The sequence below is a fragment of the Convolutriloba macropyga genome, chromosome 4, assembly GCF_964194025.1.
Source record: "Convolutriloba macropyga chromosome 4, txConMacr16.3, whole genome shotgun sequence".
Taxonomy (NCBI): domain Eukaryota; kingdom Metazoa; phylum Xenacoelomorpha; order Acoela; family Convolutidae; genus Convolutriloba; species Convolutriloba macropyga.
In genome coordinates this window covers 72096266-72119794 of record NC_134471.1, presented here as the reverse complement: position 1 = coordinate 72119794, position 23529 = coordinate 72096266, and the positions used below count along the sequence as shown (strand labels likewise).

The 23529-nt window shown below is 36.9% G+C and overlaps 1 protein-coding gene across 2 annotated transcripts in view; it reads right to left on the bottom strand.

The window, feature by feature from the left end:
- Window positions 1-23529, bottom strand: part of LOC142337879 (importin subunit alpha-3-like) — a 249192-nt gene that overhangs the window by 10759 nt on the left and 214904 nt on the right. For both annotated transcript variants that reach the window (XM_075387487.1, XM_075387488.1), the window contains exons 2-11: window positions 9619-9684; window positions 9516-9560; window positions 9316-9441; window positions 9133-9185; window positions 8974-9069; window positions 8337-8509; window positions 7750-7899; window positions 4702-4829; window positions 3817-4014; window positions 7-183 (exon numbers count right to left, since the gene is read on the bottom strand). In XM_075387487.1, the coding sequence (XP_075243602.1) occupies window positions 7-183; window positions 3817-4014; window positions 4702-4829; window positions 7750-7899; window positions 8337-8509; window positions 8974-9069; window positions 9133-9185; window positions 9316-9441; window positions 9516-9560; window positions 9619-9675 (1203 nt within the window). In that variant the 5' untranslated portion in view covers window positions 9676-9684. The remainder of the gene's footprint in view (window positions 1-6; window positions 184-3816; window positions 4015-4701; window positions 4830-7749; window positions 7900-8336; window positions 8510-8973; window positions 9070-9132; window positions 9186-9315; window positions 9442-9515; window positions 9561-9618; window positions 9685-23529) is intronic.

The following is a 23529-nucleotide window of genomic DNA, read 5'->3' as shown; positions in this document are numbered from 1 at the left end:
GAGCACCTGTTCAGGGCTGCCAGAAACAGTGAGGTTGCTGATGACCCATGCGGCTTCCTTCTGTGTGGAGAACTCTGCTGTGGCCAATAGATCCAGAATCGGCTCAATTAATCCCCCGTCTATCACTTGCTGTACTTGCTGCTTGTTACCCGCTGTCACGTTGGAAATGAACCAGGCCGCTTCCTGGCAATCAAATATTGACGAATAGAGTAAAAGTCAACGTGACCAACAATCTCACGTCCTAATCTCACCAATTTAAGAAATATTCAGAACAGTATCAGATGAAATGGTCCCGAATCTGAAAGGTCGAAGGCAAAATAGATTCGGTAGACTCTCGGAGCAAAGCTAAGACTCGCGAGAAACCCAAAAAAAAATGTAGGTAAATTACCGGATTATAGAGACTATGGAAAAATAAAATGGAAATCAACATAGCTGCGAAATAGACTTGTGTGCCATAAAATACAGATAAAAACAGACAAAAAGAAATTAATATTTACAACATTTTTGCGTGCAAAAACTTTTGACAATGGGGAGGTTCGAACCACCGACATCCAGCGTAGTAATCGGAAAAATTACCCGTTCGCCTACCAAGCCCTTTCTTCTCGACTATCTTACAATCAATTTTGTTTTACCAAGAGACATAAGTTCTGAATAAGAGCCACTTAGATCACGCAAAATGCAAGAAATCAAGCGTGATACAGTCACTGAAAAATTCCAGCGAAAAAAGTTCTAAAACAAATGTAAAACCGAAAAAACTTCAGACGCCAAAACAAAAGAGCAGTGCAGTGCAAAATATCTAAAACCAGGTTGCAGCTATAAACATAGCCAACAGATTGTCAGAATAGCTGCGAAATTGAATTGCGGGCCGTGTAATAGATAGAAACAGATATCAGTTGACGTCGCTCAAAAAAACTATGTAAAAAATTCAGCCATAAATTAATAAGGCTTACTATAAATCACGCCGCAGAAGTACCATAAATCACTCTTAGAGATTAATCATTCTTAGAGTAATTTATTACTATAAATCACTCTAGAGATGAACTCGCCAGATTTTTCACTTCCCTCGAAACAAAAGGCAAACCAGTTTTTTAGTATTCATTGTTAGTATTCATTGTTAAACTGCCTTTACCTCAAAACACATAACGCTACCACATACAAATCAAGACAAATGAATGTTGATAAAAAACTTGTTCGCTTTTTCGAGCGAAAACGACACCAAGTCAAGGGTAATGATTAGTATGGAATTAGTAATAAATTTTATCGGAAAACCACTTATTTTGATTTAAAGTTTGTAAATAATACTTTTTTATAGTTTAAAAGTACACTTTTTGAAGTTTCTGAAAAAACAATAATTATCTAGCTGGCAGATTAACAGATAATAGCCGCAATAGCTTCGCAGATCTGCAGTCTCAAAAAGATAGTAAATGAAACATCAAAACCAAATTTTTGTTAAATGCTGAGTTGTTAAATTTTGATTAACAATTTGCTAAAATTATTGCGGCTACTTTTAGCAGCTCTCAAAAACTCTTCAATCAGAGTGACACACACTCATTTGACTTTATCTCTGTGAATGAAAGTAAAGAAAAATTCGGAGTGAGGAAGTCACCTTTGAGAGTGAGGCAAGTGACGTGTGATGAAAAACTTAATCACGCAAATGAACAAAACACCTCTCTGCACTAAGAATGAAAAATAACGTCACGCACGCAATTCAGTTGATACTGCATTAACGAATGGATAAAAAGCAGATTTGAAGTAATTGCGACGTCATATGTCTCAACAAAAATCTAGACGACGAAATAAAAACAATGCAGGCCAATTCATGGCAAACAATTCAAAGAATTTTCGGATCTATACTGTTTCACCCCCCCCCCCCCCAGCTTAGTAAGCATAAATTTTTTATGACCCCCAGGCGCACGTGCTATTTTCTTACATAGTAACGTGCTATATAACAACATATAATATGTAACTGGGGGTCATAAAAAGCACTGGGGGCCGAAACAGAATATATCCGAAATCTCATTGACTAAATTAAAAAAATGAACTTAGAATGAACAATGATTGGATGAAGAACACCATTTTGAAGATCAGATTTAAAAAATTGAAAAAACGGATGTCAAAATGCCGCATGTGAACAAAAAAGCCAGTAGCGATAAAGGAAAATTCTGTTCAAACAACGATTTCTGACTCTTCAAAAATTTAACTCCGCAAAACTACTCGCCTTTTCGCTCAACTTCCTGTTTCGGCGTGACCAAAATCATCACTCCAATTTGACTTCAAAAATCAAGAAAATGTGAGAACAGATCGAACAAAAAAACCAGCGCCCCATTATAACTCAAAATCTTTTGATTGTAAAACATAGCCGGCAGATTGCCAGAATAGGTGCGAAAGAATAGACCTGCATTCCGTATAATAGGTATTTAAACAGATACAGATCTAATAGAGATATAAACAGATACAGATCTAAAAAACAGATACAGATCTAAACAGATACAGATCTAATTACAGATTTAACAATAAATTAATAAAGCTTGCAAAAATTCATCCCGCAGAACCCTGTTATTAGAGACCTTTACTGCACATATGAGTTCCTTTGACTTTAAACAAATCAAATTCAACTTAGGTTTTACAGTGCAAAAGTAATTTTATTGAGTGAGGTAGGTCACTTTTGATCAAAATCTAATAACGAAAAAACTTTTCTAAAGAGAGTGAGAAATGACGTCACTCGCGCCAACGCGTCACTCGCGCCCGTTAGTGAAAAGACAAAGTCATTCAGAAAATTTGACTTCTTCAACTTTGCTGTGTGAACAAATGCAAAACGAAAAAGAGCGTCAGACGAAGAAACAAAAAAAATAGCAGGACAAGTCCTGACGTGCAATTCAAAGAATTTTTATAGACTAAACAAAAAACTAGACCTAAACGGACTATGAGTGGATTGGGAAAACCATTTCTAAAATAATCAGATCAAAAAAATTTTTTTTAAAAAAAACAGAAAATCAATGTCAGAATGCCGCATGTAAACAAAAAAAACACTAGTGAGAAAGCAATTTTTTGTTCAAACACCATTTTGTCACTCTACTTTAAAATTATAGCAAAAAATTTACGCCACAAAACCGCTCGCTTTTTCGCCCCGCTTCCTGTTTGGGCGTGACCAAACTCACTACTCCAATTTGACTTCAAAAATCATAAAAATGTGTTAACATATCTTACAAAAAAGACAGTGCCCCAATACAATTCAAATTCTTTGAATTGTAAAAAAAACCAAGAGCACCGCAAAATAGCTTTGCTCAGCTTACGGCTTCGCAGTTATAAAAAAATCCAAGGGAAGGCCAATAGTAGCCTCAGCTACAACTTTGCCGCGATTGATCAAAGATTTTCTATAGTAAATAAATTTCACAAGCTGTAATAGAATTCTGCACTTATAGAGTGTAATATGAAATTTGATAGTGTAATATCAAAAAATTCAAAAATTTAGTTTTTTGGTAATATTGATTAACAATAACTGATATCCACAATTTATTCTCAATGGGTTGATTTTTAAAATGCCTTTTAAACAAAAAAAATTGTCCCAAGCCGTTGGTTTTCGAAATATTTCTTAACAACCGACTTACCAGCCGTTCGGTTGAAACTTACAACACTCTGGGAAAAATTAGTGGACTTCGCAATTTAAGTTTTGCGTCTTGTTCTCTGCGCTCTGACAAGGCCACAATGCGATTAATTAGCAATATATTTTCAGTCAACTTCCGACCTTGTTTCTTTCTATGGAACCTAGATAGCAACAACAATCCTGATAGAACTCCAATGCGAATGTTTATGTACTTTTTTGATCTTTTCTTTGTTGTGTTTGAGGAGAGCTGGGAAATGGGATAGGGCGTCACAGTTCAACACCATTTGAGTCTGTTCATCAGTTCCAGTGACGATGTTACCCACAGCCCTCAGAGCAGCTGTCTGCACCTTGACCTCCTGGTGGGACAGAAGTGCCACGATGAACGGAACCACTCCAGAGTTGATCACAAACTAGAAAAAAACCAGTGACATTATATAGTAGTAGTAGTAGTAGTAAACACTTGAATTTACCAAAATAAGGGGTTTCAACATATCGTTGTATGAAATTCTATGAATATGGTATTGTTACACAATAACTTACATTTTACAAAATTAAGATCGGCAGAGAGTACAAAAGCAGTTAATGGACCAAGTGCATGTCTAGTTTACACGTGTAAAGGTTTATACATATCAAGGTATATCTCAATGTGTCTACTCTGTTTCGAAGTGCAGCATATAACCCGATTTATTTTATGTCTAATTACGAAGATGGGGGCGCAAACGTTTCATGTCCTTAAGCGTAGTGCAAACAAAAATCTTAACTATTTTGTGAAGCTCCTACTGGATGAATTATAATTGCATTAATGATGATATAGCTTAAGTTTCCGGTTTTTCTCATTATACCACTCGCTTAGTGTTCATATAACCTACACCCCATTTACCTTAAAAATATAATATGATAATTGGAGGCTATAATATGAAAGAAATTAATTTTGGGTCCTTAAAAATACCAAAAAAATATTTACAAATACCACCAAAACTTTCAATACTTTTTGCGAGTTTAGGCAGAGGGTATTTCTAGGAAACAATTTATATTATAAACAAGATTTCTTTCTAATCAATAGACAGACCAAACTCTTTAAGAGAGTAATTATGAACCTGTATTTGTTCATTGCCTCCGTCTGTAAGGTAGCAGAGAGCCCAAACTGTGTCCACTAACACACTTGTGTCAGTGTGGTTTATCAAGAGATAGAGGGCCGGCAGCAATTGCAGAATCGTCTCAATGCCTAAATCATATAATAAATCCTGTAAAAACCAATTATTAATTCTTAATGTCCGTATTGAAAAGTATATTTGTTTTGTATTCTACTGTCAGCAATATTAGTGTTAACTGTTGGCCAATGCTTGCGATCAATCAGTTTAGTATACATTTTACTACAGATGGCCATTTTACTCTAGAAATTCATATTTTATACAGTTCGTAAGCCGGATACTCATGCTGACTAATTTAACACCTTTACTGGTACACAAACCAAAAAACGAATACCACTGGTACTGTTTTAATATGACTGCAGATTACACAACAAAATTAACAGTACTGAGAAGAAGACATGTAACTTATGCAAAAATTAGTAGGCTCAGTTATGTGCTTTGGAACATGTTACGACCCCACTCATCCACATTCTTGACTAAATTGTCTTCCAAATGAGGACATGGAAAACTTACAAAAATTTACATTTTTTCGAAGATAACTTGTGCATAAAAAAATCGATTTAAACTCAAACCAATAGTAGAAGAGAATAATGCCGCTTTAGAGGCCCGATTAGATATGACATTAACGATACAAGGCAAACAATGACCAATACTCATAGAAATTAATTACGACCAAAACTCAATGTCTATTTTTTTACAGAAAAAAAACACTTAACAAAGTCTAATTTAGGATCACATAAGCATCCTATAAAACCTAAATTAAACAAATTGATAGCACTTTACCATAACAGATATGGGACCTGTCCTAAATGAGACTAGGTAGCAAGTAGACAAAAAAAGTACAAAAAGAGCAAAGTTAAAAAATAGATTTATTTTTGAAAAAAAAATGATTTCAGAAACATAAAAAGCTATTATTTTAAATCAAAACATATGCTTGTTTTTAACTCCATTCGAAATTTCATTATACAAAATTTTGTACGACTAATCAGAGAACGACAAACATAGCAAAACTTTGCTAAAAAGTCTAAGCCATGAAAAGCAGGAGCTATTTTCTAATAAAAAAGGTACATATGTAAAGTAGGCCGGCGTTAGACTTTAATGGGACCTGCCTCCAGTGTGTTAATGTGACAAAACGCCAAAAAATAAACTCAGATATGGGCGACTACTCCCAAATCACAATTGTTATGAAAGCAAGTAGAAAAAAAAAGCCAAAAAACCATTAGTGTAAGTCTAAAATTGCCCGTTAAAGTTGGATTTTTAGTTCACCTTAGAATAGATGGGTTCCTTCATTGATAAGAACCAGCTAGAATCTGGCGGAGAAAAGATCAAACGAAAAGAGAACAAGTTCAGAAATCAATGATAATTTTTTAAACAAACTCAAGTCAAAACCATTAGCTATTGACTGCAATCCTTGAATACGTTCATTTATAACTCCATGGGAAACCATTGAGACATTTATATAATCAGATTATATCAAGACACAAAAGTACGACATAGGCAAAAAAAACTTTACAAATTCTACTAACATTTGCTAAAAAAACGATGTCGAAGCTGATAATCCAATAATCTATTCACTAAGAACATTATAAATGTTCGATTTCGCCTCTTGCAACTTTATTATTGTGATTTTTGACTGGTCATTAATGTGATACATGAGAAAAAAAGAAACTCTAAACAGAATAAATAATACATATTTAATGCGCCTCAGTTGAACGTAAATGGGGTCTATCAACAATTGAGCAATAGTTTGCAATTACTCCGTTCTAATAACATTCTGTTAATTAACAAAAAAGACACGAAAAAATCTAAAAAGAAAGCACCCTAGACAATTCGAATAATTTTTCTCATTGTAAAAACACATGATTAGACTAAAACAAGCCTCGATATTGCTGCTGCCCCTTTACAAAAAAGTAATTGTTCCTACTGTTGGTGAAAAATAGGAGAGGACAAAAAATCAATAAATCAAAAAATTATAAATCAAAAATTAATTTTGGATAATAATAATCGAGTCAGATTATTAAAAAAAGCAAACGTTTAATTCCAGAACACTCTCATAAGAAGCAGAAGTAAAACCAAACTTCTTTGGACAGTGAGAAGGTTGTGTCAAAAGGTCTTAGCTTAGTACTTCTAACAAATTTGAACAGCCAAAATTTCAGCTAAAAGTTTGGATGAAACAGTTCAGCAATCGTCCTCAGTCTTAAACGCTAAAAGCAATAACAGTCTTGTTCACAATTTCAAAATATTTTAAAGTAAAACTGACAAGAATTGAGTAAAAATTTAACAAAGAGAAGTTAAATCAGTCAAATGTTGACAAAACTTTAACGCTAAATAACTCCATGAAAAAACCCCAAATCAAAAATGTCTTTTTAAATATAAATTCTACGCTGCTTTCAGTAGGTCAATATTACAAAACACCAAAGAATAAACTCAAATATGGGCAACTATTCCAAAACCACATAATTGTTATGAACGCTAGCAGAATCATAGCCAGAAAACAAGACAAGTCAATGAATGACATTTTAAAAAGAATATACTCACAAGTCAAGAAAAAAATTAGCCATGATTGAAATCCTTGAATAGGTTCATTTTTAAATCCATATTAGGTAAAACATTTTTTAGGTAGCCATTGAGACATGTATTTAATCAGATTAAATCGTAAGACTACAAAAAGAACGACAAAATACGGAAAAATGAATAAAAAGAAAATAAATCAGTAAAATTTGTACAAAAGTTTAAACTAAACCTCAATAACTCCGTGCAAAAAACGAAATTCAAAAAACCTTTTTAATTCTATACTCTACGCTAGACGGGCTTCTAATCATACCACTTAATACTCTCTACGATGAATATGTCGATCGGCCAAAATTGACTGAACAAAAAAACCAGTTGAGCATATAGTTTCTCCCTCAGCAAGGTGGGTCGGAACCATTGATGTAAAAATTGAACGGCAATGATAATATATACTGTTCACTTTGGTACAAATGAAGTAATTACTGGGTGGTGGGTCTTTGTGTCTGCAGAGATTGACAAGCACCCAGGTGACATTTCGGAGGAAGGCGATCGGGATGTTGTCGTTGATGAAGCGTAGCAGGGGTTGCACCACCCCTTGCTCTATGCAGAAGTCACGCAGCTCCGGACCATCTCCTGCAAATTAGCAGATATTAAAGCAGACAAGTTATTGGGAGGTTAATTATTAGAGCGCGCACTGACCGAAAATTTGAACTGCCCGAGTGAATGCTTGCATTTCAAAACTTGCATTGAATTTTGCATTTCAAAACTTTGGCTATCTTGAGAAAAAAGTTGCAATTTTTATATTTTTTTTTGTGTTTTAGGCACAATTAAAAAAACTTAGGCACAATTAAAAAGCCTCAGAATCCTCACTCAAGTTTCCTTACGTTCAGTTGGAGACTATTTCATTAGTTCAGTAGAATCAGTAGTATTTATGCAAATCTGTTTTAGGTCTCCAGATTTCTATTGGTTTCAAAGGTGTCTAATTGGTTGTACCGTCTACAGTTCGGATTTCAATTTTAAACCCAGGCAACCCTAGCGCACGGGACAATTTAGTACCAAACATAAATTACCAATGATGTTTCCGAGAGCCCAGACTGCCTGTTCCTGAACATTCTGATGCATGGACTCAAGAAGCTTGAGGAAAAGAGGAACAGCGCCGTTGAAAACAACTGCCTTTGTCTGCTCTGAAGTGCCACTTGCTATGTTGGTCAATGCCCACGCAGCCTCGAATTGGAGCGGAGGGCTGAAACATCGATCCATCAAACGATTTTTCAAACGTTTTCAATCGCATCAATTTCATCACTCACCGAGCTAAGTATGGAAAAACTAAATTAAAAATCCAAATTTTTGAAGCGCAATTTAACACGAGCAATTGGCACTAAAATATTGGACACGTTCGATAAAAAAACGGAGCAAATTTTTTGGTGCAAACTTTGTGTTAAACACACTTGAGAGGCAACCATAGTAGGTAAAAAAGCAATATGATCCACCCAATGGATAGATCAGAGTCCCCACTTTGAAACACAGCAGTGTATTCAAATTTACCTTAAAAACGTATTGCATTTCAAACTTTTATCAATATGCTAGGCTCAAGGCTGAAACACCACTTTACCAATTAGCTGTCTAACCTCACCCTCCCGCACAACAACACAAGTATTATCAGCCTCAGTCACACGATTGGAACTAAAATCAAAATATCGAACTCACTTGTCGTCTTCGTTAAGGCATTCAACCAGAATAGGCATGATGCCACTTTTGATCAGTTTGTCAATTGGAGGATTTTTGTCACTCGATAGAAGTTTCCTGAAAAGCAAGCTTTGTAGCTATTGTTCAATGTCAAGTAGAGACGGACAGTTATCTACTTACCTTGCGGCTTGAATGGCACAGAGTTTCTGAACTGCATCTTTTGACCTAGCACCCTGAAATATCAGCAATTGATTCGGTTTAAAACAAGAAAATTTGACTTAAATACGCAACCTAAGCTTTTAGCATTAAGTTATTTACTCTTTAAATCCATTTGAGCACAAATACTACAGGTAAAACTAGTACCTCGATTATATCGTGCATATGGGCAAAAGCATCTCTGTCGCCTTCAGCGTCCAAAAGGGCTGCATTCAGAAGATTCTGGTCGTACGGAAGGTTTCGGCGCTTTAGGACATGCTCATCTCGCTTATTCTGAAATTCATTATTATGCATACGCCTATATGATTTAAAAACCAGTACAAGTTAAATAACCGGCATAGACGTACCTTTCTCAGCTCGACATTAACCTCATTCCGCCGCCGTCTGAGTTCCTAAAACCAAAACGAAGGTTAAATCTGGACTTAATTGATAAAAATTCTTCGTACTCACGTCGTTGTCTTTTCCTTTGTTTTTGAAGTGTTTTATTCTTCCGTGTTCTTCGGCCATTTTACTCTAAAAAGTCAATTTCTATCAAAACCTACGCAATTTTGCAGTGAATATTTGTGATAAGATTAAAAACAACACAAAACAAGCCAGAACCAGACTACATTAAATTCTGATAATGAGCAATTTGTATCACTTGATGAGAACTTGCACACAAATAATCACAAAATCATTACTCTAGTGATGAAAACCTTTAAATTCCGCCACAGTACAAGGTCGAAGGCGTAGCCAAGGTGGTTTTCACTCGCGGTGATTTTAGGCAGTCTGTTGATGAAGTCTTTGGAAGAAACAATGCTGGGGCCATCAGAAGGTCTGACAAAACTTTTGAAATGATTTCGAAATAAAATTTTTACGATGGAAACGAGTAGAAAGCAAGACAGGCAAAAAATGGTTACATTCGGAAACGGTGCTCCTTTTGAAATCTCTCTGAGGGGCAGCTATGCATAATGCCCAATGAAACAGAACAAAGGCAAAAGAAGACGGCTCAAAAGGGTCAAAACTAGATGATTCTTTTTAGCAGGTTTTCGTCTAATTCAAAACTCGTCTTATTCACTGATTCAGTCTAGCTTATCCAAAAATCCAAAACGTATAACGTAAGCAAGCCACAGTTTAAGTAGAACGAAAAAAACTAAGCGGAAGTTTTGAACTAATCCGCAGAAAATTCTTTATAGTGACACAATTTATACATTTTATTTACGTTTACTCTGATGACCGATCTCTGATGACCCATTTAATCTGATAACCTTTCTCTCCAATTCCGTGGACCGATCGCAATTCATTAACATACATGGTTATTATTCAGATCCAATATCAGTTTCAAGCGGAGTTCTACAGGATTTAGTTCTCGGTCCTTTTTTATTCTTATCTTTATTAATAAAAACCTTCCGAGCAGACGGCCTCAAACTTTTCTCTTTGACCTTACATAATGACCTCACCCGTCCGTAACGCATGTCAGGCCTCCAAAAGGAAGATTTTAGACGAGATTTTGATTACGATGAGATAACACATATTGTAATATCCATGCACTGTGTACGGTTACGGGTTGGGGGTTTTAAGCACTTTAAAACCTCGGGGTTACTGATGAAAATCTTCTAAGTCCAAGACTTTAATTTATTATGAAGATGTAAATATTCAAACTGTTCAATATAGAGTTAGAATTATTGTTTTGAAATACAATAAGTTTCAAAAGATGAAAAGGTGTAAAGCTATTAAGAGAAAGGCAGCTCAATTATATGGTTTAGTTTTGAATATGGTCGTTGGATTCGGTCCTATCAATGGTTGATTAAACTTAGGTTATTTTTACCCATTTTCTTTAATCTCTTTGGGATTTTCTCATAGTTATTTTCTACCGCAGGGGTCCCTGTTAGTTAAACTAACAGATAACAGGTTTACCTGCCTGACGAATCCCGTCAAGAACAAACATTCCTTGACGTCTCCGTCAAGATGACATTCCGTGATAATTCCCATCATGATTTATGCTGCTTTCTTTATATTGTTAAAAAACCGGTTTACTCTTAGTAACCATCTCTTTTTGTTCTCCCATTTATGGTGAAAATTTCGAATTGTGCGTTCGCTATGTATTTTATGAGCATATCATACATTAAGTTCTATGGTTTACTACACTGCATCCCTCTTAGAAAATGTGAGTGTTCCACTCACTCACAAGCAAGAGTTGTGAGTGTCACACGTATGTAAAAAAAGGCATGTACTAAAAACCTTTGGTTTCAAGGTCAAAGATTTAGTTTAAATTTTAATTTATTACTTGATTAATGACTGACACAATCTTGATAGGTGTCGACATATTGAAATAGACAAAGCTCGGGCTTCGAGCAATACTAACAATTGTGACATATCAGTATTTACTTGGTTAATTTACCACGGTGATAGAACCGATATTGGGTACGGGCAAAACTGAGGATAAAAATAAATTCATTGAATAATAAACCTACCTTCAGAGTTAATCACTCAATTAGATCTTCATTTATTTGAAAAAATTCCCTTCTGCTTTTATCTACTTAATAATTAAACTTCAATCCTTGTATTTTAAACAAGTACCACGCTCAACTACAAAAGGTAATACATATTGCGCAGGGGCGGCTGCTATAGTGGCGACAGAGATTAAAAGTAAATAGAAAACCACCACCCAATAACATTGAGCGTTGTATTAATTTCCAAGAGAAATCTATTTTTTGTTTGAAAACCAATTTTTAAACTCGAGTTTGACGTCTTAACATCACGACCCGGAAGAGGAATTGTGGACTGCTGTCGGGATTCGACAACAACTGCCATCTTGGAACTATAAAGTGAGTACTCCCTAAAAATTCGAATAGCATAAATCAGGGCGTACATGTTTTTTGATAATAAAATAGCGTTCAGAAGCATCAGTATTTTAATTAGACTTAATTTGACTTAAACTCAAGCATTAAACCTCGAGTTTTTTTGCATTTTTTGACGAGGGAATTAGAGTTTCAATCAAATTTAAAAGCTGTTAACTAGAGTGTCGGAAAAATAGTTCGAGTTTCGAACAGAATTAGTGAAATATTTTGAATAACAACAGCTTTTAAATAAAATAAGGATGGCGCGGCACTCCTCAAAAACGCTGTTACCGGAACCGTTTACTGGGTCAAATGATTTTTAAAGTTACATTACACACTTTGAGCTCTTGTCACAACTTCAAAAGTGGCAAAGAAAAGAAACAGTAAACGGCGCCGAGACCGAAATTGATGAACGGCCGCATTATTTCGCGTTAAGGTTACAAAAGTCGGCTATTGATTTCTATCGTACACTTTCGGAGGACACTAGAAAAAGTTATGACGAGACCGTAAAGGCTTTCAGACAACATTATAATGAGAAACCAGTTGTGTTCCGGGGGAGGCTAGCTAGGAGATCCCAGCAGCTTGGTGAAAAATTAACAGATTTTCTCGGTGATTTGCAAACTTTAGCCTTGAAAGCATACCCTCAGGAGTCTAATGAGATAAGAGAACATCTCATTTTGAGAGGATTCCTCGAAGGCATAGAAAATAGTCAGGTGCGACTCGACCTGAGAAAGAACTGGTGACGCGGATATGACTTTAGACAAAGCTTTAGAAAGAGCACTACACATTGAAGCAGTCATGAGAATTGAGGAGGAGGATAATGAGCAGCGGGTTTCTGCCATCCAGTCGAATGAAAACACACAACTGGTTAATTCGATTAACGATTTAGTGCAAACACCGCAGACTAATCAACCTAATAGGCGAGAGAATCAAAAGTTTTCATCGCAAGGAGCGCGGCCAAAAGAGTTTCTGCGCGGTAGTCAGCGAAGTTCAAGAGAGAACGAAGATAGAAATAGAAATACTAATAGCTATACTAGAAGCAGCGCTGAGCATAGACGAAACAATTACGAAAGTAGAGCGCGTTCGCTAACACCGGGAGGTGAGAACAGAAGCCGAGATCGATTGCACGAGAGTCGTGCCGAGCAGTCGAAGGCAGCGGTGAGTTTCGAGAAAGAAAAATGTCGCCGTTGCGGTCAGCGAAACCATGCATCTAGGGAATGCAAAAATTGTTTCGAATGCGGGAGCCCAAATCACTTCAAACGAAATTGTCCGTATTTAAACGAGAATTAGCTGGAAATGGCAGGGCTTCATTTTCAGCCGGCTACGTAAAAACCTTGCGTGGCGGAAACAGCCCAGTGGAGGCGTTGTTCGCAAAAATAATGATAAAAGACAAATTGATAATGGCCTTAATTGATAGTGGAAGTAGTGTTAATATTATAGCGACACACTCTACAAGCAATTGGGTGAACCGAGCCAGATCAGAATGTGCAATAAAAATATAATAGCTGCCAATAACGGGAAAATGCCTATAATGGGGTCAACAGATATTCAAGTTCAACTTCAGAAATTTACATGTGAAATAACAGTCAAATTTCTAGTGACCAGAATTGAGATAACGCCTTGTTTATTAGGCATGGAATTCTTGTACAATTTTGACTGTATTTTAAATCTCAGAAAGAACAAACTTTTTTGCGGGGCGATTGGGAAAACATTACAATTGGCCCCATCCCAACGAAGTAATAGGAATCTGTTTTTAATTGCTGCTGAGTATCAAGAATTACCTCGTCGCTGCGAGGGTTTCATTAAATGCAAAATTATCGATGAAGAAGGTAACATAACACAGCAAACAGAAATTATAGTCGAACCTATGAAAGGGTTTGAAGACAAATCAAACTTATTAATAGCGAGATCGCTGAATGACATGGTTGATGATGTCGTATGGGTTCGAGCTCTGAACCCTACATTAGAATCAAAGAAAGTTTACAAAAGTGCGAGAATCGCATGTGCGGAAAACATTGAAAAAATTTCAAGAGTACAACAAAACAACCCCGACAATAATAAAAAGCATAGGGACGAAATTGATTTCGACAAACACGTGAACTCAAGTTCAATGAGCTTGTCGTGTGAGGAAATGTCAAAACTGAGGTCACTTTGCACAAAATATGAAATGATATTTTCGCGAAACTCAAATGATATGGGATTTTGCGACCGAATTTATCATAAAATAAAATTAAAAAATGATGCTGTGCCTTTCAGACGTACATACGGCAGCATGAGCTTTGAGAACAGAAAAGCCATGAAGAAAATTGTCGAAGCCTTGGAACGAGATGACTTAGTCGAACCAACACACTCTGATTGGGCAGCACCATCATTACTGGTACCAAAAAAAGACGGAACCTACCGTTTAGATGTAGACTACCGTGGTCTAAACAAACAAATAGAGAAAACATGCTGGCCTTCACCGCGAATTAATGAGGTTATTGATTCACTGGAGGGAAAAATGTACTTCTCAAACATTGATCTTCTGTCGGGATACTTTCAAATGGCGCTGGAAGAAGAGAGTCAAAATGTAACAGCTTTTATTACACCTTTGGGTCTATATAAGTGGAAGAGGCTCCCTATGGGACTAGCTTCTGCACCAGGAGCTTTTCAAAACCTAATGGAATTAATTTTGCTGGTCTCTCTTACGAAGTAGCTTTAGTTTATCTAGACGACGTTATCGTCTTCGGAAGAAATTTTGAAGAATATCTTAAACGGTTAGAGCTGGTTTTCCAACGTTTATCGGAGAATGGATTGTAGATTAAAGGATCAAAATGCAATTTCTTCCAAAAGCGCGTCAGCTTTTTAGGACATATTATATCTGAGAGTGGTGTCGAGGTCGACCCAAAGAAAGTAAGAGCGGTAGAAAAAATGAAAGAACCATCATCCCTAAAAGACGTCAGGGCTTTTCTGGGCATTGTGGGCTATTATCGAAAATTCATTCCGGGTTTGGGAAAAACAGCAGAACCTCTTTACAGGTTACTAAATAAACCAATTAAATTTGAATGGAGTACAGAGTGCACAAGTGCGGTAGCAGAGTTGAAGAAGAAGCTTTTAGAAGCCCCAGTTTTAGGATATCCAAACGATAGGGATCAATATACATTAACTACCGATGCATCGTTGACAGGCATCGGAGCAATTCTTACACAAAAACAAGGAACTGAGGATAGAGTTATTGCATATGCTAGCAAAACTTTGAGTAAAAGTCAACGAAACTACTCAGCAACTAAGCGGGAATTATTCGCAATAGTTCTTTTTACCCATTATTTTAAAAACTATTTACTTGGTCAGCATTTTTTTTAATTATAACGGACCACAGGGCTCTCGTGTGGATCTATAGTTTTAAAGAACCAGACGGTATGGTCGCAAGATGTATAGAGAAACTTGGGCAATTTAATTTTGACATCAAGCATAGAGCAGGAAAGAAAATCCCACACGCTGACTGTCTTTCGCGCATAAACACAGAAGATGAGGAACAAACAGCTTTCGTTAACGCTATTGCGCTAGACGTAGAGCAAGACGATACCGACTATAGTAGTCGAGGTTGGCAGTTACACAAACTGCAGAGAGTAAAACTGCGAGATTTGCAGCAAAATGACAATATACTCAAAGAAGTATATTCATGGGTCATAAACAAAAAAAGACCCGAACCACGGCAAATGAGAAACGGAGCTTCAAAGGAGTTCTGGAAATACTGGGTTCAGTATAAAAATCTTTTTCTCATAGAAGGGATTTTGTATCGAAAACACCAAACAGAACCTAACTTTGAGACTGTTTACCAAATGCTGGTACCCTGGGGTAGAGTGTCAAACGTTCTTGAGCTGTTGCATGATTCGCCTAGCGCAGGACACTTTGGTATAATGAAAACGTACAAAAGAGCTTGCGAAAGGTTTTATTGGCCGTGTATGAGACGGGACGTAAGAAACTGGATAGAAAGCTGTGACGTTTGCCTAAAAAGGAAAAGCATTAAGCAGAAACATCGGCAATCACTCTCAAAATGGAAACCTAGTCATCCATTTTGGCAAGTATCTCTTGATATCATGGGTCCACTTCCCGAGTCTCAGGGAAACAAGTACATTTTGCTTATCGGTGATCAATTCAGTAAGTGGTATGAAGCTGTAGCGTTACCCAATCAAGAGGCAAAAACTGTGGCAAAAGCGTTTGTTGAACACTGGATAGTAAGATTCGGCTGTCCAGTCAATCTACACAGTGACCAAGGGTCAAACTTCATGTCTAAATTATTTCGTAGTCTTTGCAGTGAACTAGGAATTCAGAGGACATCAACCACATCCTACCACCCACAAGGGAACGCGATTGTTGAACGAACAAATCGAACAATAGAAGAATGCCTCTCCAAATATATAGGACAATACCAACACGAGTGGACTAATTTTTTACCTTTAGCGATGTTGGCATATCGGTCATCAATTCATAGTGTAACAAGATACAGCCCAGCTTTTGTGGTACTGGGTTTTCCACTGTCGCTACCTATAGACTGCATCTATAGCACACCACAGACCACAATATATGCAACACCAAGTGACTATGTTTTCACGATGAAACAGAAATTACCGGAAACACACCAGTTGATGCGAGAGTATATGGATGTCGAACAAGAACGCCAGAAGTCGTATTATGATCGCAGTAAGTATGGGCCGTGCTATAAAATTGGCGAAGAAGTGTTAGTTTTCAACCCAACGGTTAAAAAAGGAGAAACAGGAAAATTTACTTCTTTCTATAGAGGACCATACATAATTGTTGAAATGATAAACGATTTGAATTTAAAGGTAGAAGATAAAAAAGACGAGGAAAGCTATCAAGGTCCATTAGGACCGACTGAAAAAATATAAAACACGAGAAAAACCATTCACGCCTGGGCCTCAGGCGAAACGAAAAACAACCAGTAAGTAGCAAAAGAATAGCAATTTGAACAGCTCAGACGATGGCGATATAATTGAAATAGAATCATCAACAGACAGTGAAAGCAATCTAATTACAGAAAATCAATCCGAAGCTGAGGATGCTAGCGATTCACTAAAGGTTACAAATGAAACGCCTGAGAATGAAGCTAAAGAATCAGAGCAAGAAACCTCTAAAGGGAAAGAGAAGGCACAAAATGTTCCCGAGGGTGGAGGTGCAACTTCATCAAAAGCTACCGAGTACACTGAAAAAAAATCAGCAGAAACAAAAATTCCAAAACCAGAACAAAAGCAACAGGATTCTAGTAGTAAAACAAAAAGTACTGAAGAAAAAGTTAATAGTAATGCCAGGGCACCAAAAATGGCTACAAGGTCTAGCAGTCGGTTAAAATCGGTGCCTGAGAGATTAAAAAATTACTTTACTGAGCAAGATGAGGAGTACTTTAGCAGCCAGGAAACTGATAATGTTTTTGTTTCAGGAAAATCCAGAAAGAAATAATGGAATCGAAAAGAAAGACGAGTTCGTCTGGAGCATCGTGTGATGGAATATCACTATGTTTGTATCTGGCATTGCTAGCCGTTTTTGCTTCTCCTTCACTTTGTATTAAATCATACGGCTATGATTTTGACAATATCGTATCAACAAAAATATATTCTTTGGATTACAGTACAAACTGTGATAACATTCGAGTATCGAAAACAATAGAAGAAGGTAGTTTGATATATGCTGAGGTTCAGCCCGAGATAAAATTAAGATCTTGCATGTATGAAGCGGCATATACTGTGTCTGCACTTAAAAAGAGCAATGTATATGACGATTTTGTCTTTATTACCAAAAACTCAAGACTCTTAAAATCCATATATCCATTAAACGAAGGAACCTGTAGGAGCATTTGGCAAAACAAAAACTTTGCTTTACCAGGTTTTGGAGATAAAACCTTTAAAGTCAACAATTCAGTAACGGAAAAGATTTTACAACGAGCAAGTGAAACTACGTATGCCGAGGAGCATAGCCAGAGCTTCATGAAAAAAAATAATTGTGAAGGTGCTATGTATGCTGAGCATGTAGAGTGGGTTTCACCTACAGGAGTAAAACTTATTAGAAATGTGACGATCAATGCAAAACTTTACATCGGAACAATTTGGAGAAAGCTGATACAAAGAAACCTCTTAAACTTTAAGGATCCCCTAGGTTTCTCGAAAACTGTTTTTATCAAAACCACATATTTTGAAGACGATTTAGTAAACTTTTTTTTGAAAATCGAGGTGAGCAAACATGTCAAACGATCAAACACTTTAATAAGGAGGACCCTGTAAAAATTTTTGGTAACAACAAGACCACTTTTATCAGCGGAAAAATATTACACAAAAACAAATATGAAGATTTTGCATTAGAAATCTTAGAGGAAAAAGCAATTAGTTTGACCAGGTGTTTTTTACTCCGAGGAAAGTTCAGAACTGAAAACTGGTAATCTTAAAATAACCATGGAAATGTTTCTTTCAAGCGTTGTTGACACCTTGAATTTCGAACTTCTCAAGGAGAGAGAAATTTTTTTTGTGAAAACTAGAACACTCCAATGCGAGATTCAACGACTAAAAAATCAAACTATGATTGAAATATCAAAAAACATTGTTAGTCCATCGGTAATGCTCTTCGAGAAAGGAACTCACGTCGAAAGAGCAGGATCTGTGTTATATGTTCATAAATGTGCAAAGATGGTAGCAACAATAACTAAACTTCCTTTTTGCACAGAAGAAGTTCCTGTGTTAGTAGAGGGTCAGAATTTTTCTTCTATTAGATATATGGACCCTATTACAAAAATTTTGTATCATAATTATACAATCGCTGCATGCAACCCGCTGTACCCAAATGTTGTGAAATTAGAAGACGGCAGTTTTCAACAATATGGAGAAACCCTGAAGAAATTCAATCGTGAGATATATCAGTGGTCGATGAATAATAACTTAAACGTAAGTGATGAAAACCTGCATCGCAGCCTTTTCTCCATATCAGACGTAAAACAGAGTCAAATTGCTCGAACAATTCGCCATAATAGTAAAGAAATTATCAGTCGGGAAGCATTCCGAGATTCGGATGGAAAATACAGTCATGAAAATTTTATTCATTGGAACGCTCAGTTCCAAAAACAATTTTTTCAAACAAATGAAATAACAATTTTTCATAACTTAAAAATTGAAAGCTTATACGTTTGGTTAAAGGCTAAGGATATTGCTGTGTCAGTCTTAACAGTCTACCTCATATTCCAAGTTGTGAAAAATTTTCCTAAATTGTTCATCTATTTAGGATTACTCATTAATGGAGCCTCCTGGCAACAACTGTTGCGGAATCTCGACCCTGTAACGGGAACACGTATGTATAATCAACTACTCAAATTAATTAATGAGCGTCGAGAACAAAAGAAAATGATTGAAGAGAAAGAGTCCTTGAAAGAGTCGGTTGTGCAAAAAAAATGAAAATGGGTTGTCTTGAGTTCAAGACCCAAAAAAAAGAATGAAAATGACTTGTCTTGAGTTCAGGACGGAAAAAAAATGAAAATGACTTGTCTTGAGTTCAAGACCAAAAAAATGAAAAAGAGTTGTCTTGAGGTCAAGACAATTAAAAATAAGGGAGATCAAGACTGAAAATATTGAGAAACTTTAGAAGCAAAAATGGTTTCTATTGAACATAGCAGGCAGTGAGACCCCACAAATTGGTGAATATGTGTACTATATGCCAGAGTTGTGGAAAGTTATTTCGGAGATTTCCCCGGGAGTGTACCGAGTGGAATCTTGTCTGTCACGGACTTGGAAGGTGTCTACACTAGAACTTCTGGCACCCGCCAATATTCGGTCCCGAGCTCTGCAGACTGAAGTGGAACTGCAATGCCAGTGCGCGCAGTTAGAGAAATTGAAGAGTACAAACTCTTTACTCCAAAAAGATCTTGTCGAGCTTCGACAAAAACTAGACAGACATTGCGACAAAGCCAAAGAGGCAACAAGAGAAGCATTGGGAAAACTGAGCGCCGAGTGTGGGGCGCTAGGAGATAACCTAAAGGCGGCGGCAGCTAGAAATGCCGAACAAGAGCAGTCAATCGACTTACTTAAGCAGGAGTTGGCCGATCTAAAAATCAATACTGATAAAAAGAGCGAAGCCCTGGAGAAAATGGAGAAAGAGAATGACCAATTGAGGTCAGAGCTTCAGCAGTTGGAAAACTATAACCAGTACTTGGCGAGTGAGTGCCGAAGGAAAGACACTATAATTGATAGACAAAAGCATTCTTAGAATAACGAGAGAGCCAAAACGAAGGCCACAGAGAAGTGTTTATTCGAGATTCGAAATAAAAATGTACTGAATTGGCCTGCGACATTGTACGAGATTTTGATGGTAAAAAGTTCTGCTTCAAAAGATCAAATCAAAAAACACTACCACAAAATGAGCTTGTTGACTCACCCTGATGCTGGTGGAGATGAGGAGTTTTTCAAGACCATTAATCGAGCATACCAAATACTGATGAACGATGGGGCGCGAGAAGCGTACAACAAATTCGGGCTGAACGAGGCAGAGAAACTCATGAATGGCGAAAAATGATACCTAAACTTTTTATATGAAAAGTACAAACTTATTGTATTTTAAAACGCTTATGTATCGAGAGCTGTAAAATTTGTTTGATTTTATGTGAGTGAGAGGCACACTCTATTCTTATTGAGAGGGGGGCAGTGTGAGTGTCACACGTATGTAAAAAAGGGGTGTACTAAAAACCTTGGGTTTCAAGGTCAAAGAATTAGTTTAAATTTGAATTTATTACTTGATTAATGACTGACACAATCTTGATAGGTGTCGACATATTGAAATAGACAAAGCTCGGGCTTCGAGCAATACTAACAATTGTGACATATCAGTATTTCCTTGGTTAATTTACCACGGTGATAGAACCGATATTGGGTACGGGCAAAACTGAGGATAAAACTCACTCATTGAATAATAAACCTACCTTCAGAGTTAATCACTCAATTAGATCTTCTTTTATTTGAAACAATTCTCTTCTGCTTTTATCTACTTATCAATTAAACTTCAATCCTTGTATTTTAAACAAGTACCACGCTCAACTACAAAAGATAATACATTTTGCGCACGGGCGGCTGCTATAGAGTTTCAAAGGTCAATTTTCGGGTTCATATATTCCTCTGCTTTTTCAATCCCGTACTTTTCATAAATATAACGGACCTCCTCATGTTCCATAATTTTTTTTCGCTTGAAGAATAATTTTTAACTGGTCCTCCCGACCACCCTTGTCCGGATGACAGAGCATTGCCAACATTTTGAAATGTTTCTGTATAGTACTGGTTGTGTCCCCCCGTGGCAGGAATAGAAGCTCATAAAAGTTCGGAGGTCGACTGAACAGGCTCTGCCTCCAGCCTCTTCTGGATGACATTCTTTGAGGTCTGCTCTCTTCTTACCCTAGTCCTTAGTTTTCTGATATCTATCTCGGCGTTCTCCAACTCCCGAGCTGAACACTCCCGCTCATCCAACAGAGCGATACATTCTCTTGTCTTTGTTTCGGCTACATTCGTAACCTCCGCCAACTCTGTCTTCAAAATTTCCAACTGCCTCCTGCAGGACGCCCGCTGATTCCCAGCGTATTCAAGCAGTCGATTGCTCTCAGGCAATTGATCGCTTAACCTTTGCTTTTCAAGTTTTAACTGCCGGAGCTCCTCTTCGAGCCGAGCCCCGGCAGTTCCCAGCATTTCGCTGTTGTCAATCTTCCTTTGCTGTTGCTCGATTCTCTGATGCATCCCATTTAACTCCATAACACTATTTGCGGCTCTGTCTACTATATTGGGTGGTTGCCACTGCGTCAATGGCACCACGTATCTTTTATTTGAGGTTACTCCAACAATCCGATACACTTGTTGCCTGACTATCGACCTGACCTCGAACAACTCGGGTAGATAGTAGCACCATTCCTACATATGATACATTTAAATTAATCTAATGAGTCAATCTCAATTTCTGTAATAACTGGCACAATTTCAGCTTTTTTTGCTTTTATAACTAAAATGTCTGTTTTACCATCACACAGTTCAACTGTCCTTTTTCTTGTCGTTTTTTGTTCTTCAGTACGTTGTTTTAGATGACAAAAATAACTTAGTTCCCCCATTGGGTTAATGGGTTGCAGAGCAATTACAGGATTGCTGTCACTGCGAAGCATATCGATTGAAAGAAACACACAAACCAAACAAAACATGACTTTAGATCCAATAAAAATAGTCATCAAACTGATGGTTATTTCCCTAGCCTTACGCAAGATTTGTTTCACTTCACTACCCAAGTATTCAAAAATCAGAAATTCATGCCACTGGTGATCGTAAATAAATCCGTGTTGAAATACTCTAGAGTCTCATGCACATATAAACCTCCTTGTCCAAGGAAAACTTCTCGTTCTGTAATCATTTTTCTCGAATGCCTTAATCTTTGGTCCCTCTTGAAGAGTTCCAGGTCTTTGTCATTGAAAAACCCTTCCATTGGCGTGGAAGTTGACCAATTGACGTTAACTCTGTAATTAGGCATATCATTGGGTTTATCATTCAATTGTATTGGTCTGCCATATGTTATCCATGACCCATTCTGCAATTTAATAGCGTTCGGGTACATAGGGTTGCAATTAATAATTGTGAAATTTCTATAGAATACTCTAGAGATAGGGTCCAAGTATCTAATTTCTTCTGAACTGTTGTCAGAAGACACACTAACTGGTACGTCCTCGGTACAAAACTGGTTTTCAACAACATGTACAATAATTTTAGCGCACCTATGGACAGAAAGTATTCCTCCCGCTCTTTTTACGTGTGTACCCAGAGCTTTTTGTTGATTTAGGAAAATTTGAGTTGAGTTTCCATTAATTGGTGTCGTGAAAATCATAGCTCTTTGCAGTGTTTCTATGTGACATTTTAATAACACTAGTTGTTTCAGATTTTCAAACATGCCTCGAAAATCCCACATAAAAAAGTTGGTCGAGTTTTATGTCCCTGAGATCTGCCTCAGATATATCTGTTGGTGAAAAATTTTGTTTCGTGGTCGTCAACGTTTCCTTTATGTAAAACAAATTTCTGTGGTTTGTTTCAAAAAGCTGAAAATTGTCTATCTGTTTTGTCCTGTTTTTCAACTGAACAACTAAATTTCTTTTTCTGTCTAATTTCCTCGTCAAGTAGTTTTTGTTCCCAGCGCGGATAATTTTTGCTGTTATCGAGTCTGAAAATTTAACTATCGTTAAGATATTTGGTTTTTTGCCTGGGTCGAACAAATATTGTACTGAATCTATTTCAAATGTGTCTCCTTGAGATAAAAAGGTCTGCTCCTGTTCCAGAGGGTCTTTAAAATATAACCATGTTCATTCATTTGCTTCCCTAGATTCAATGAACACCCATTAAAATTTCAGCATTTATCCTGATTTTACTTTTCTGTGTTTCACCTTTTGGATTGATCCACTCCACGGGGTAGAAGACATAATTCACTCCATTTTCATCTCCGCCTTTCATGAATGTTTTTGATACCTTCTGAACAAACTCTGCGTCGGTTCGGTCAA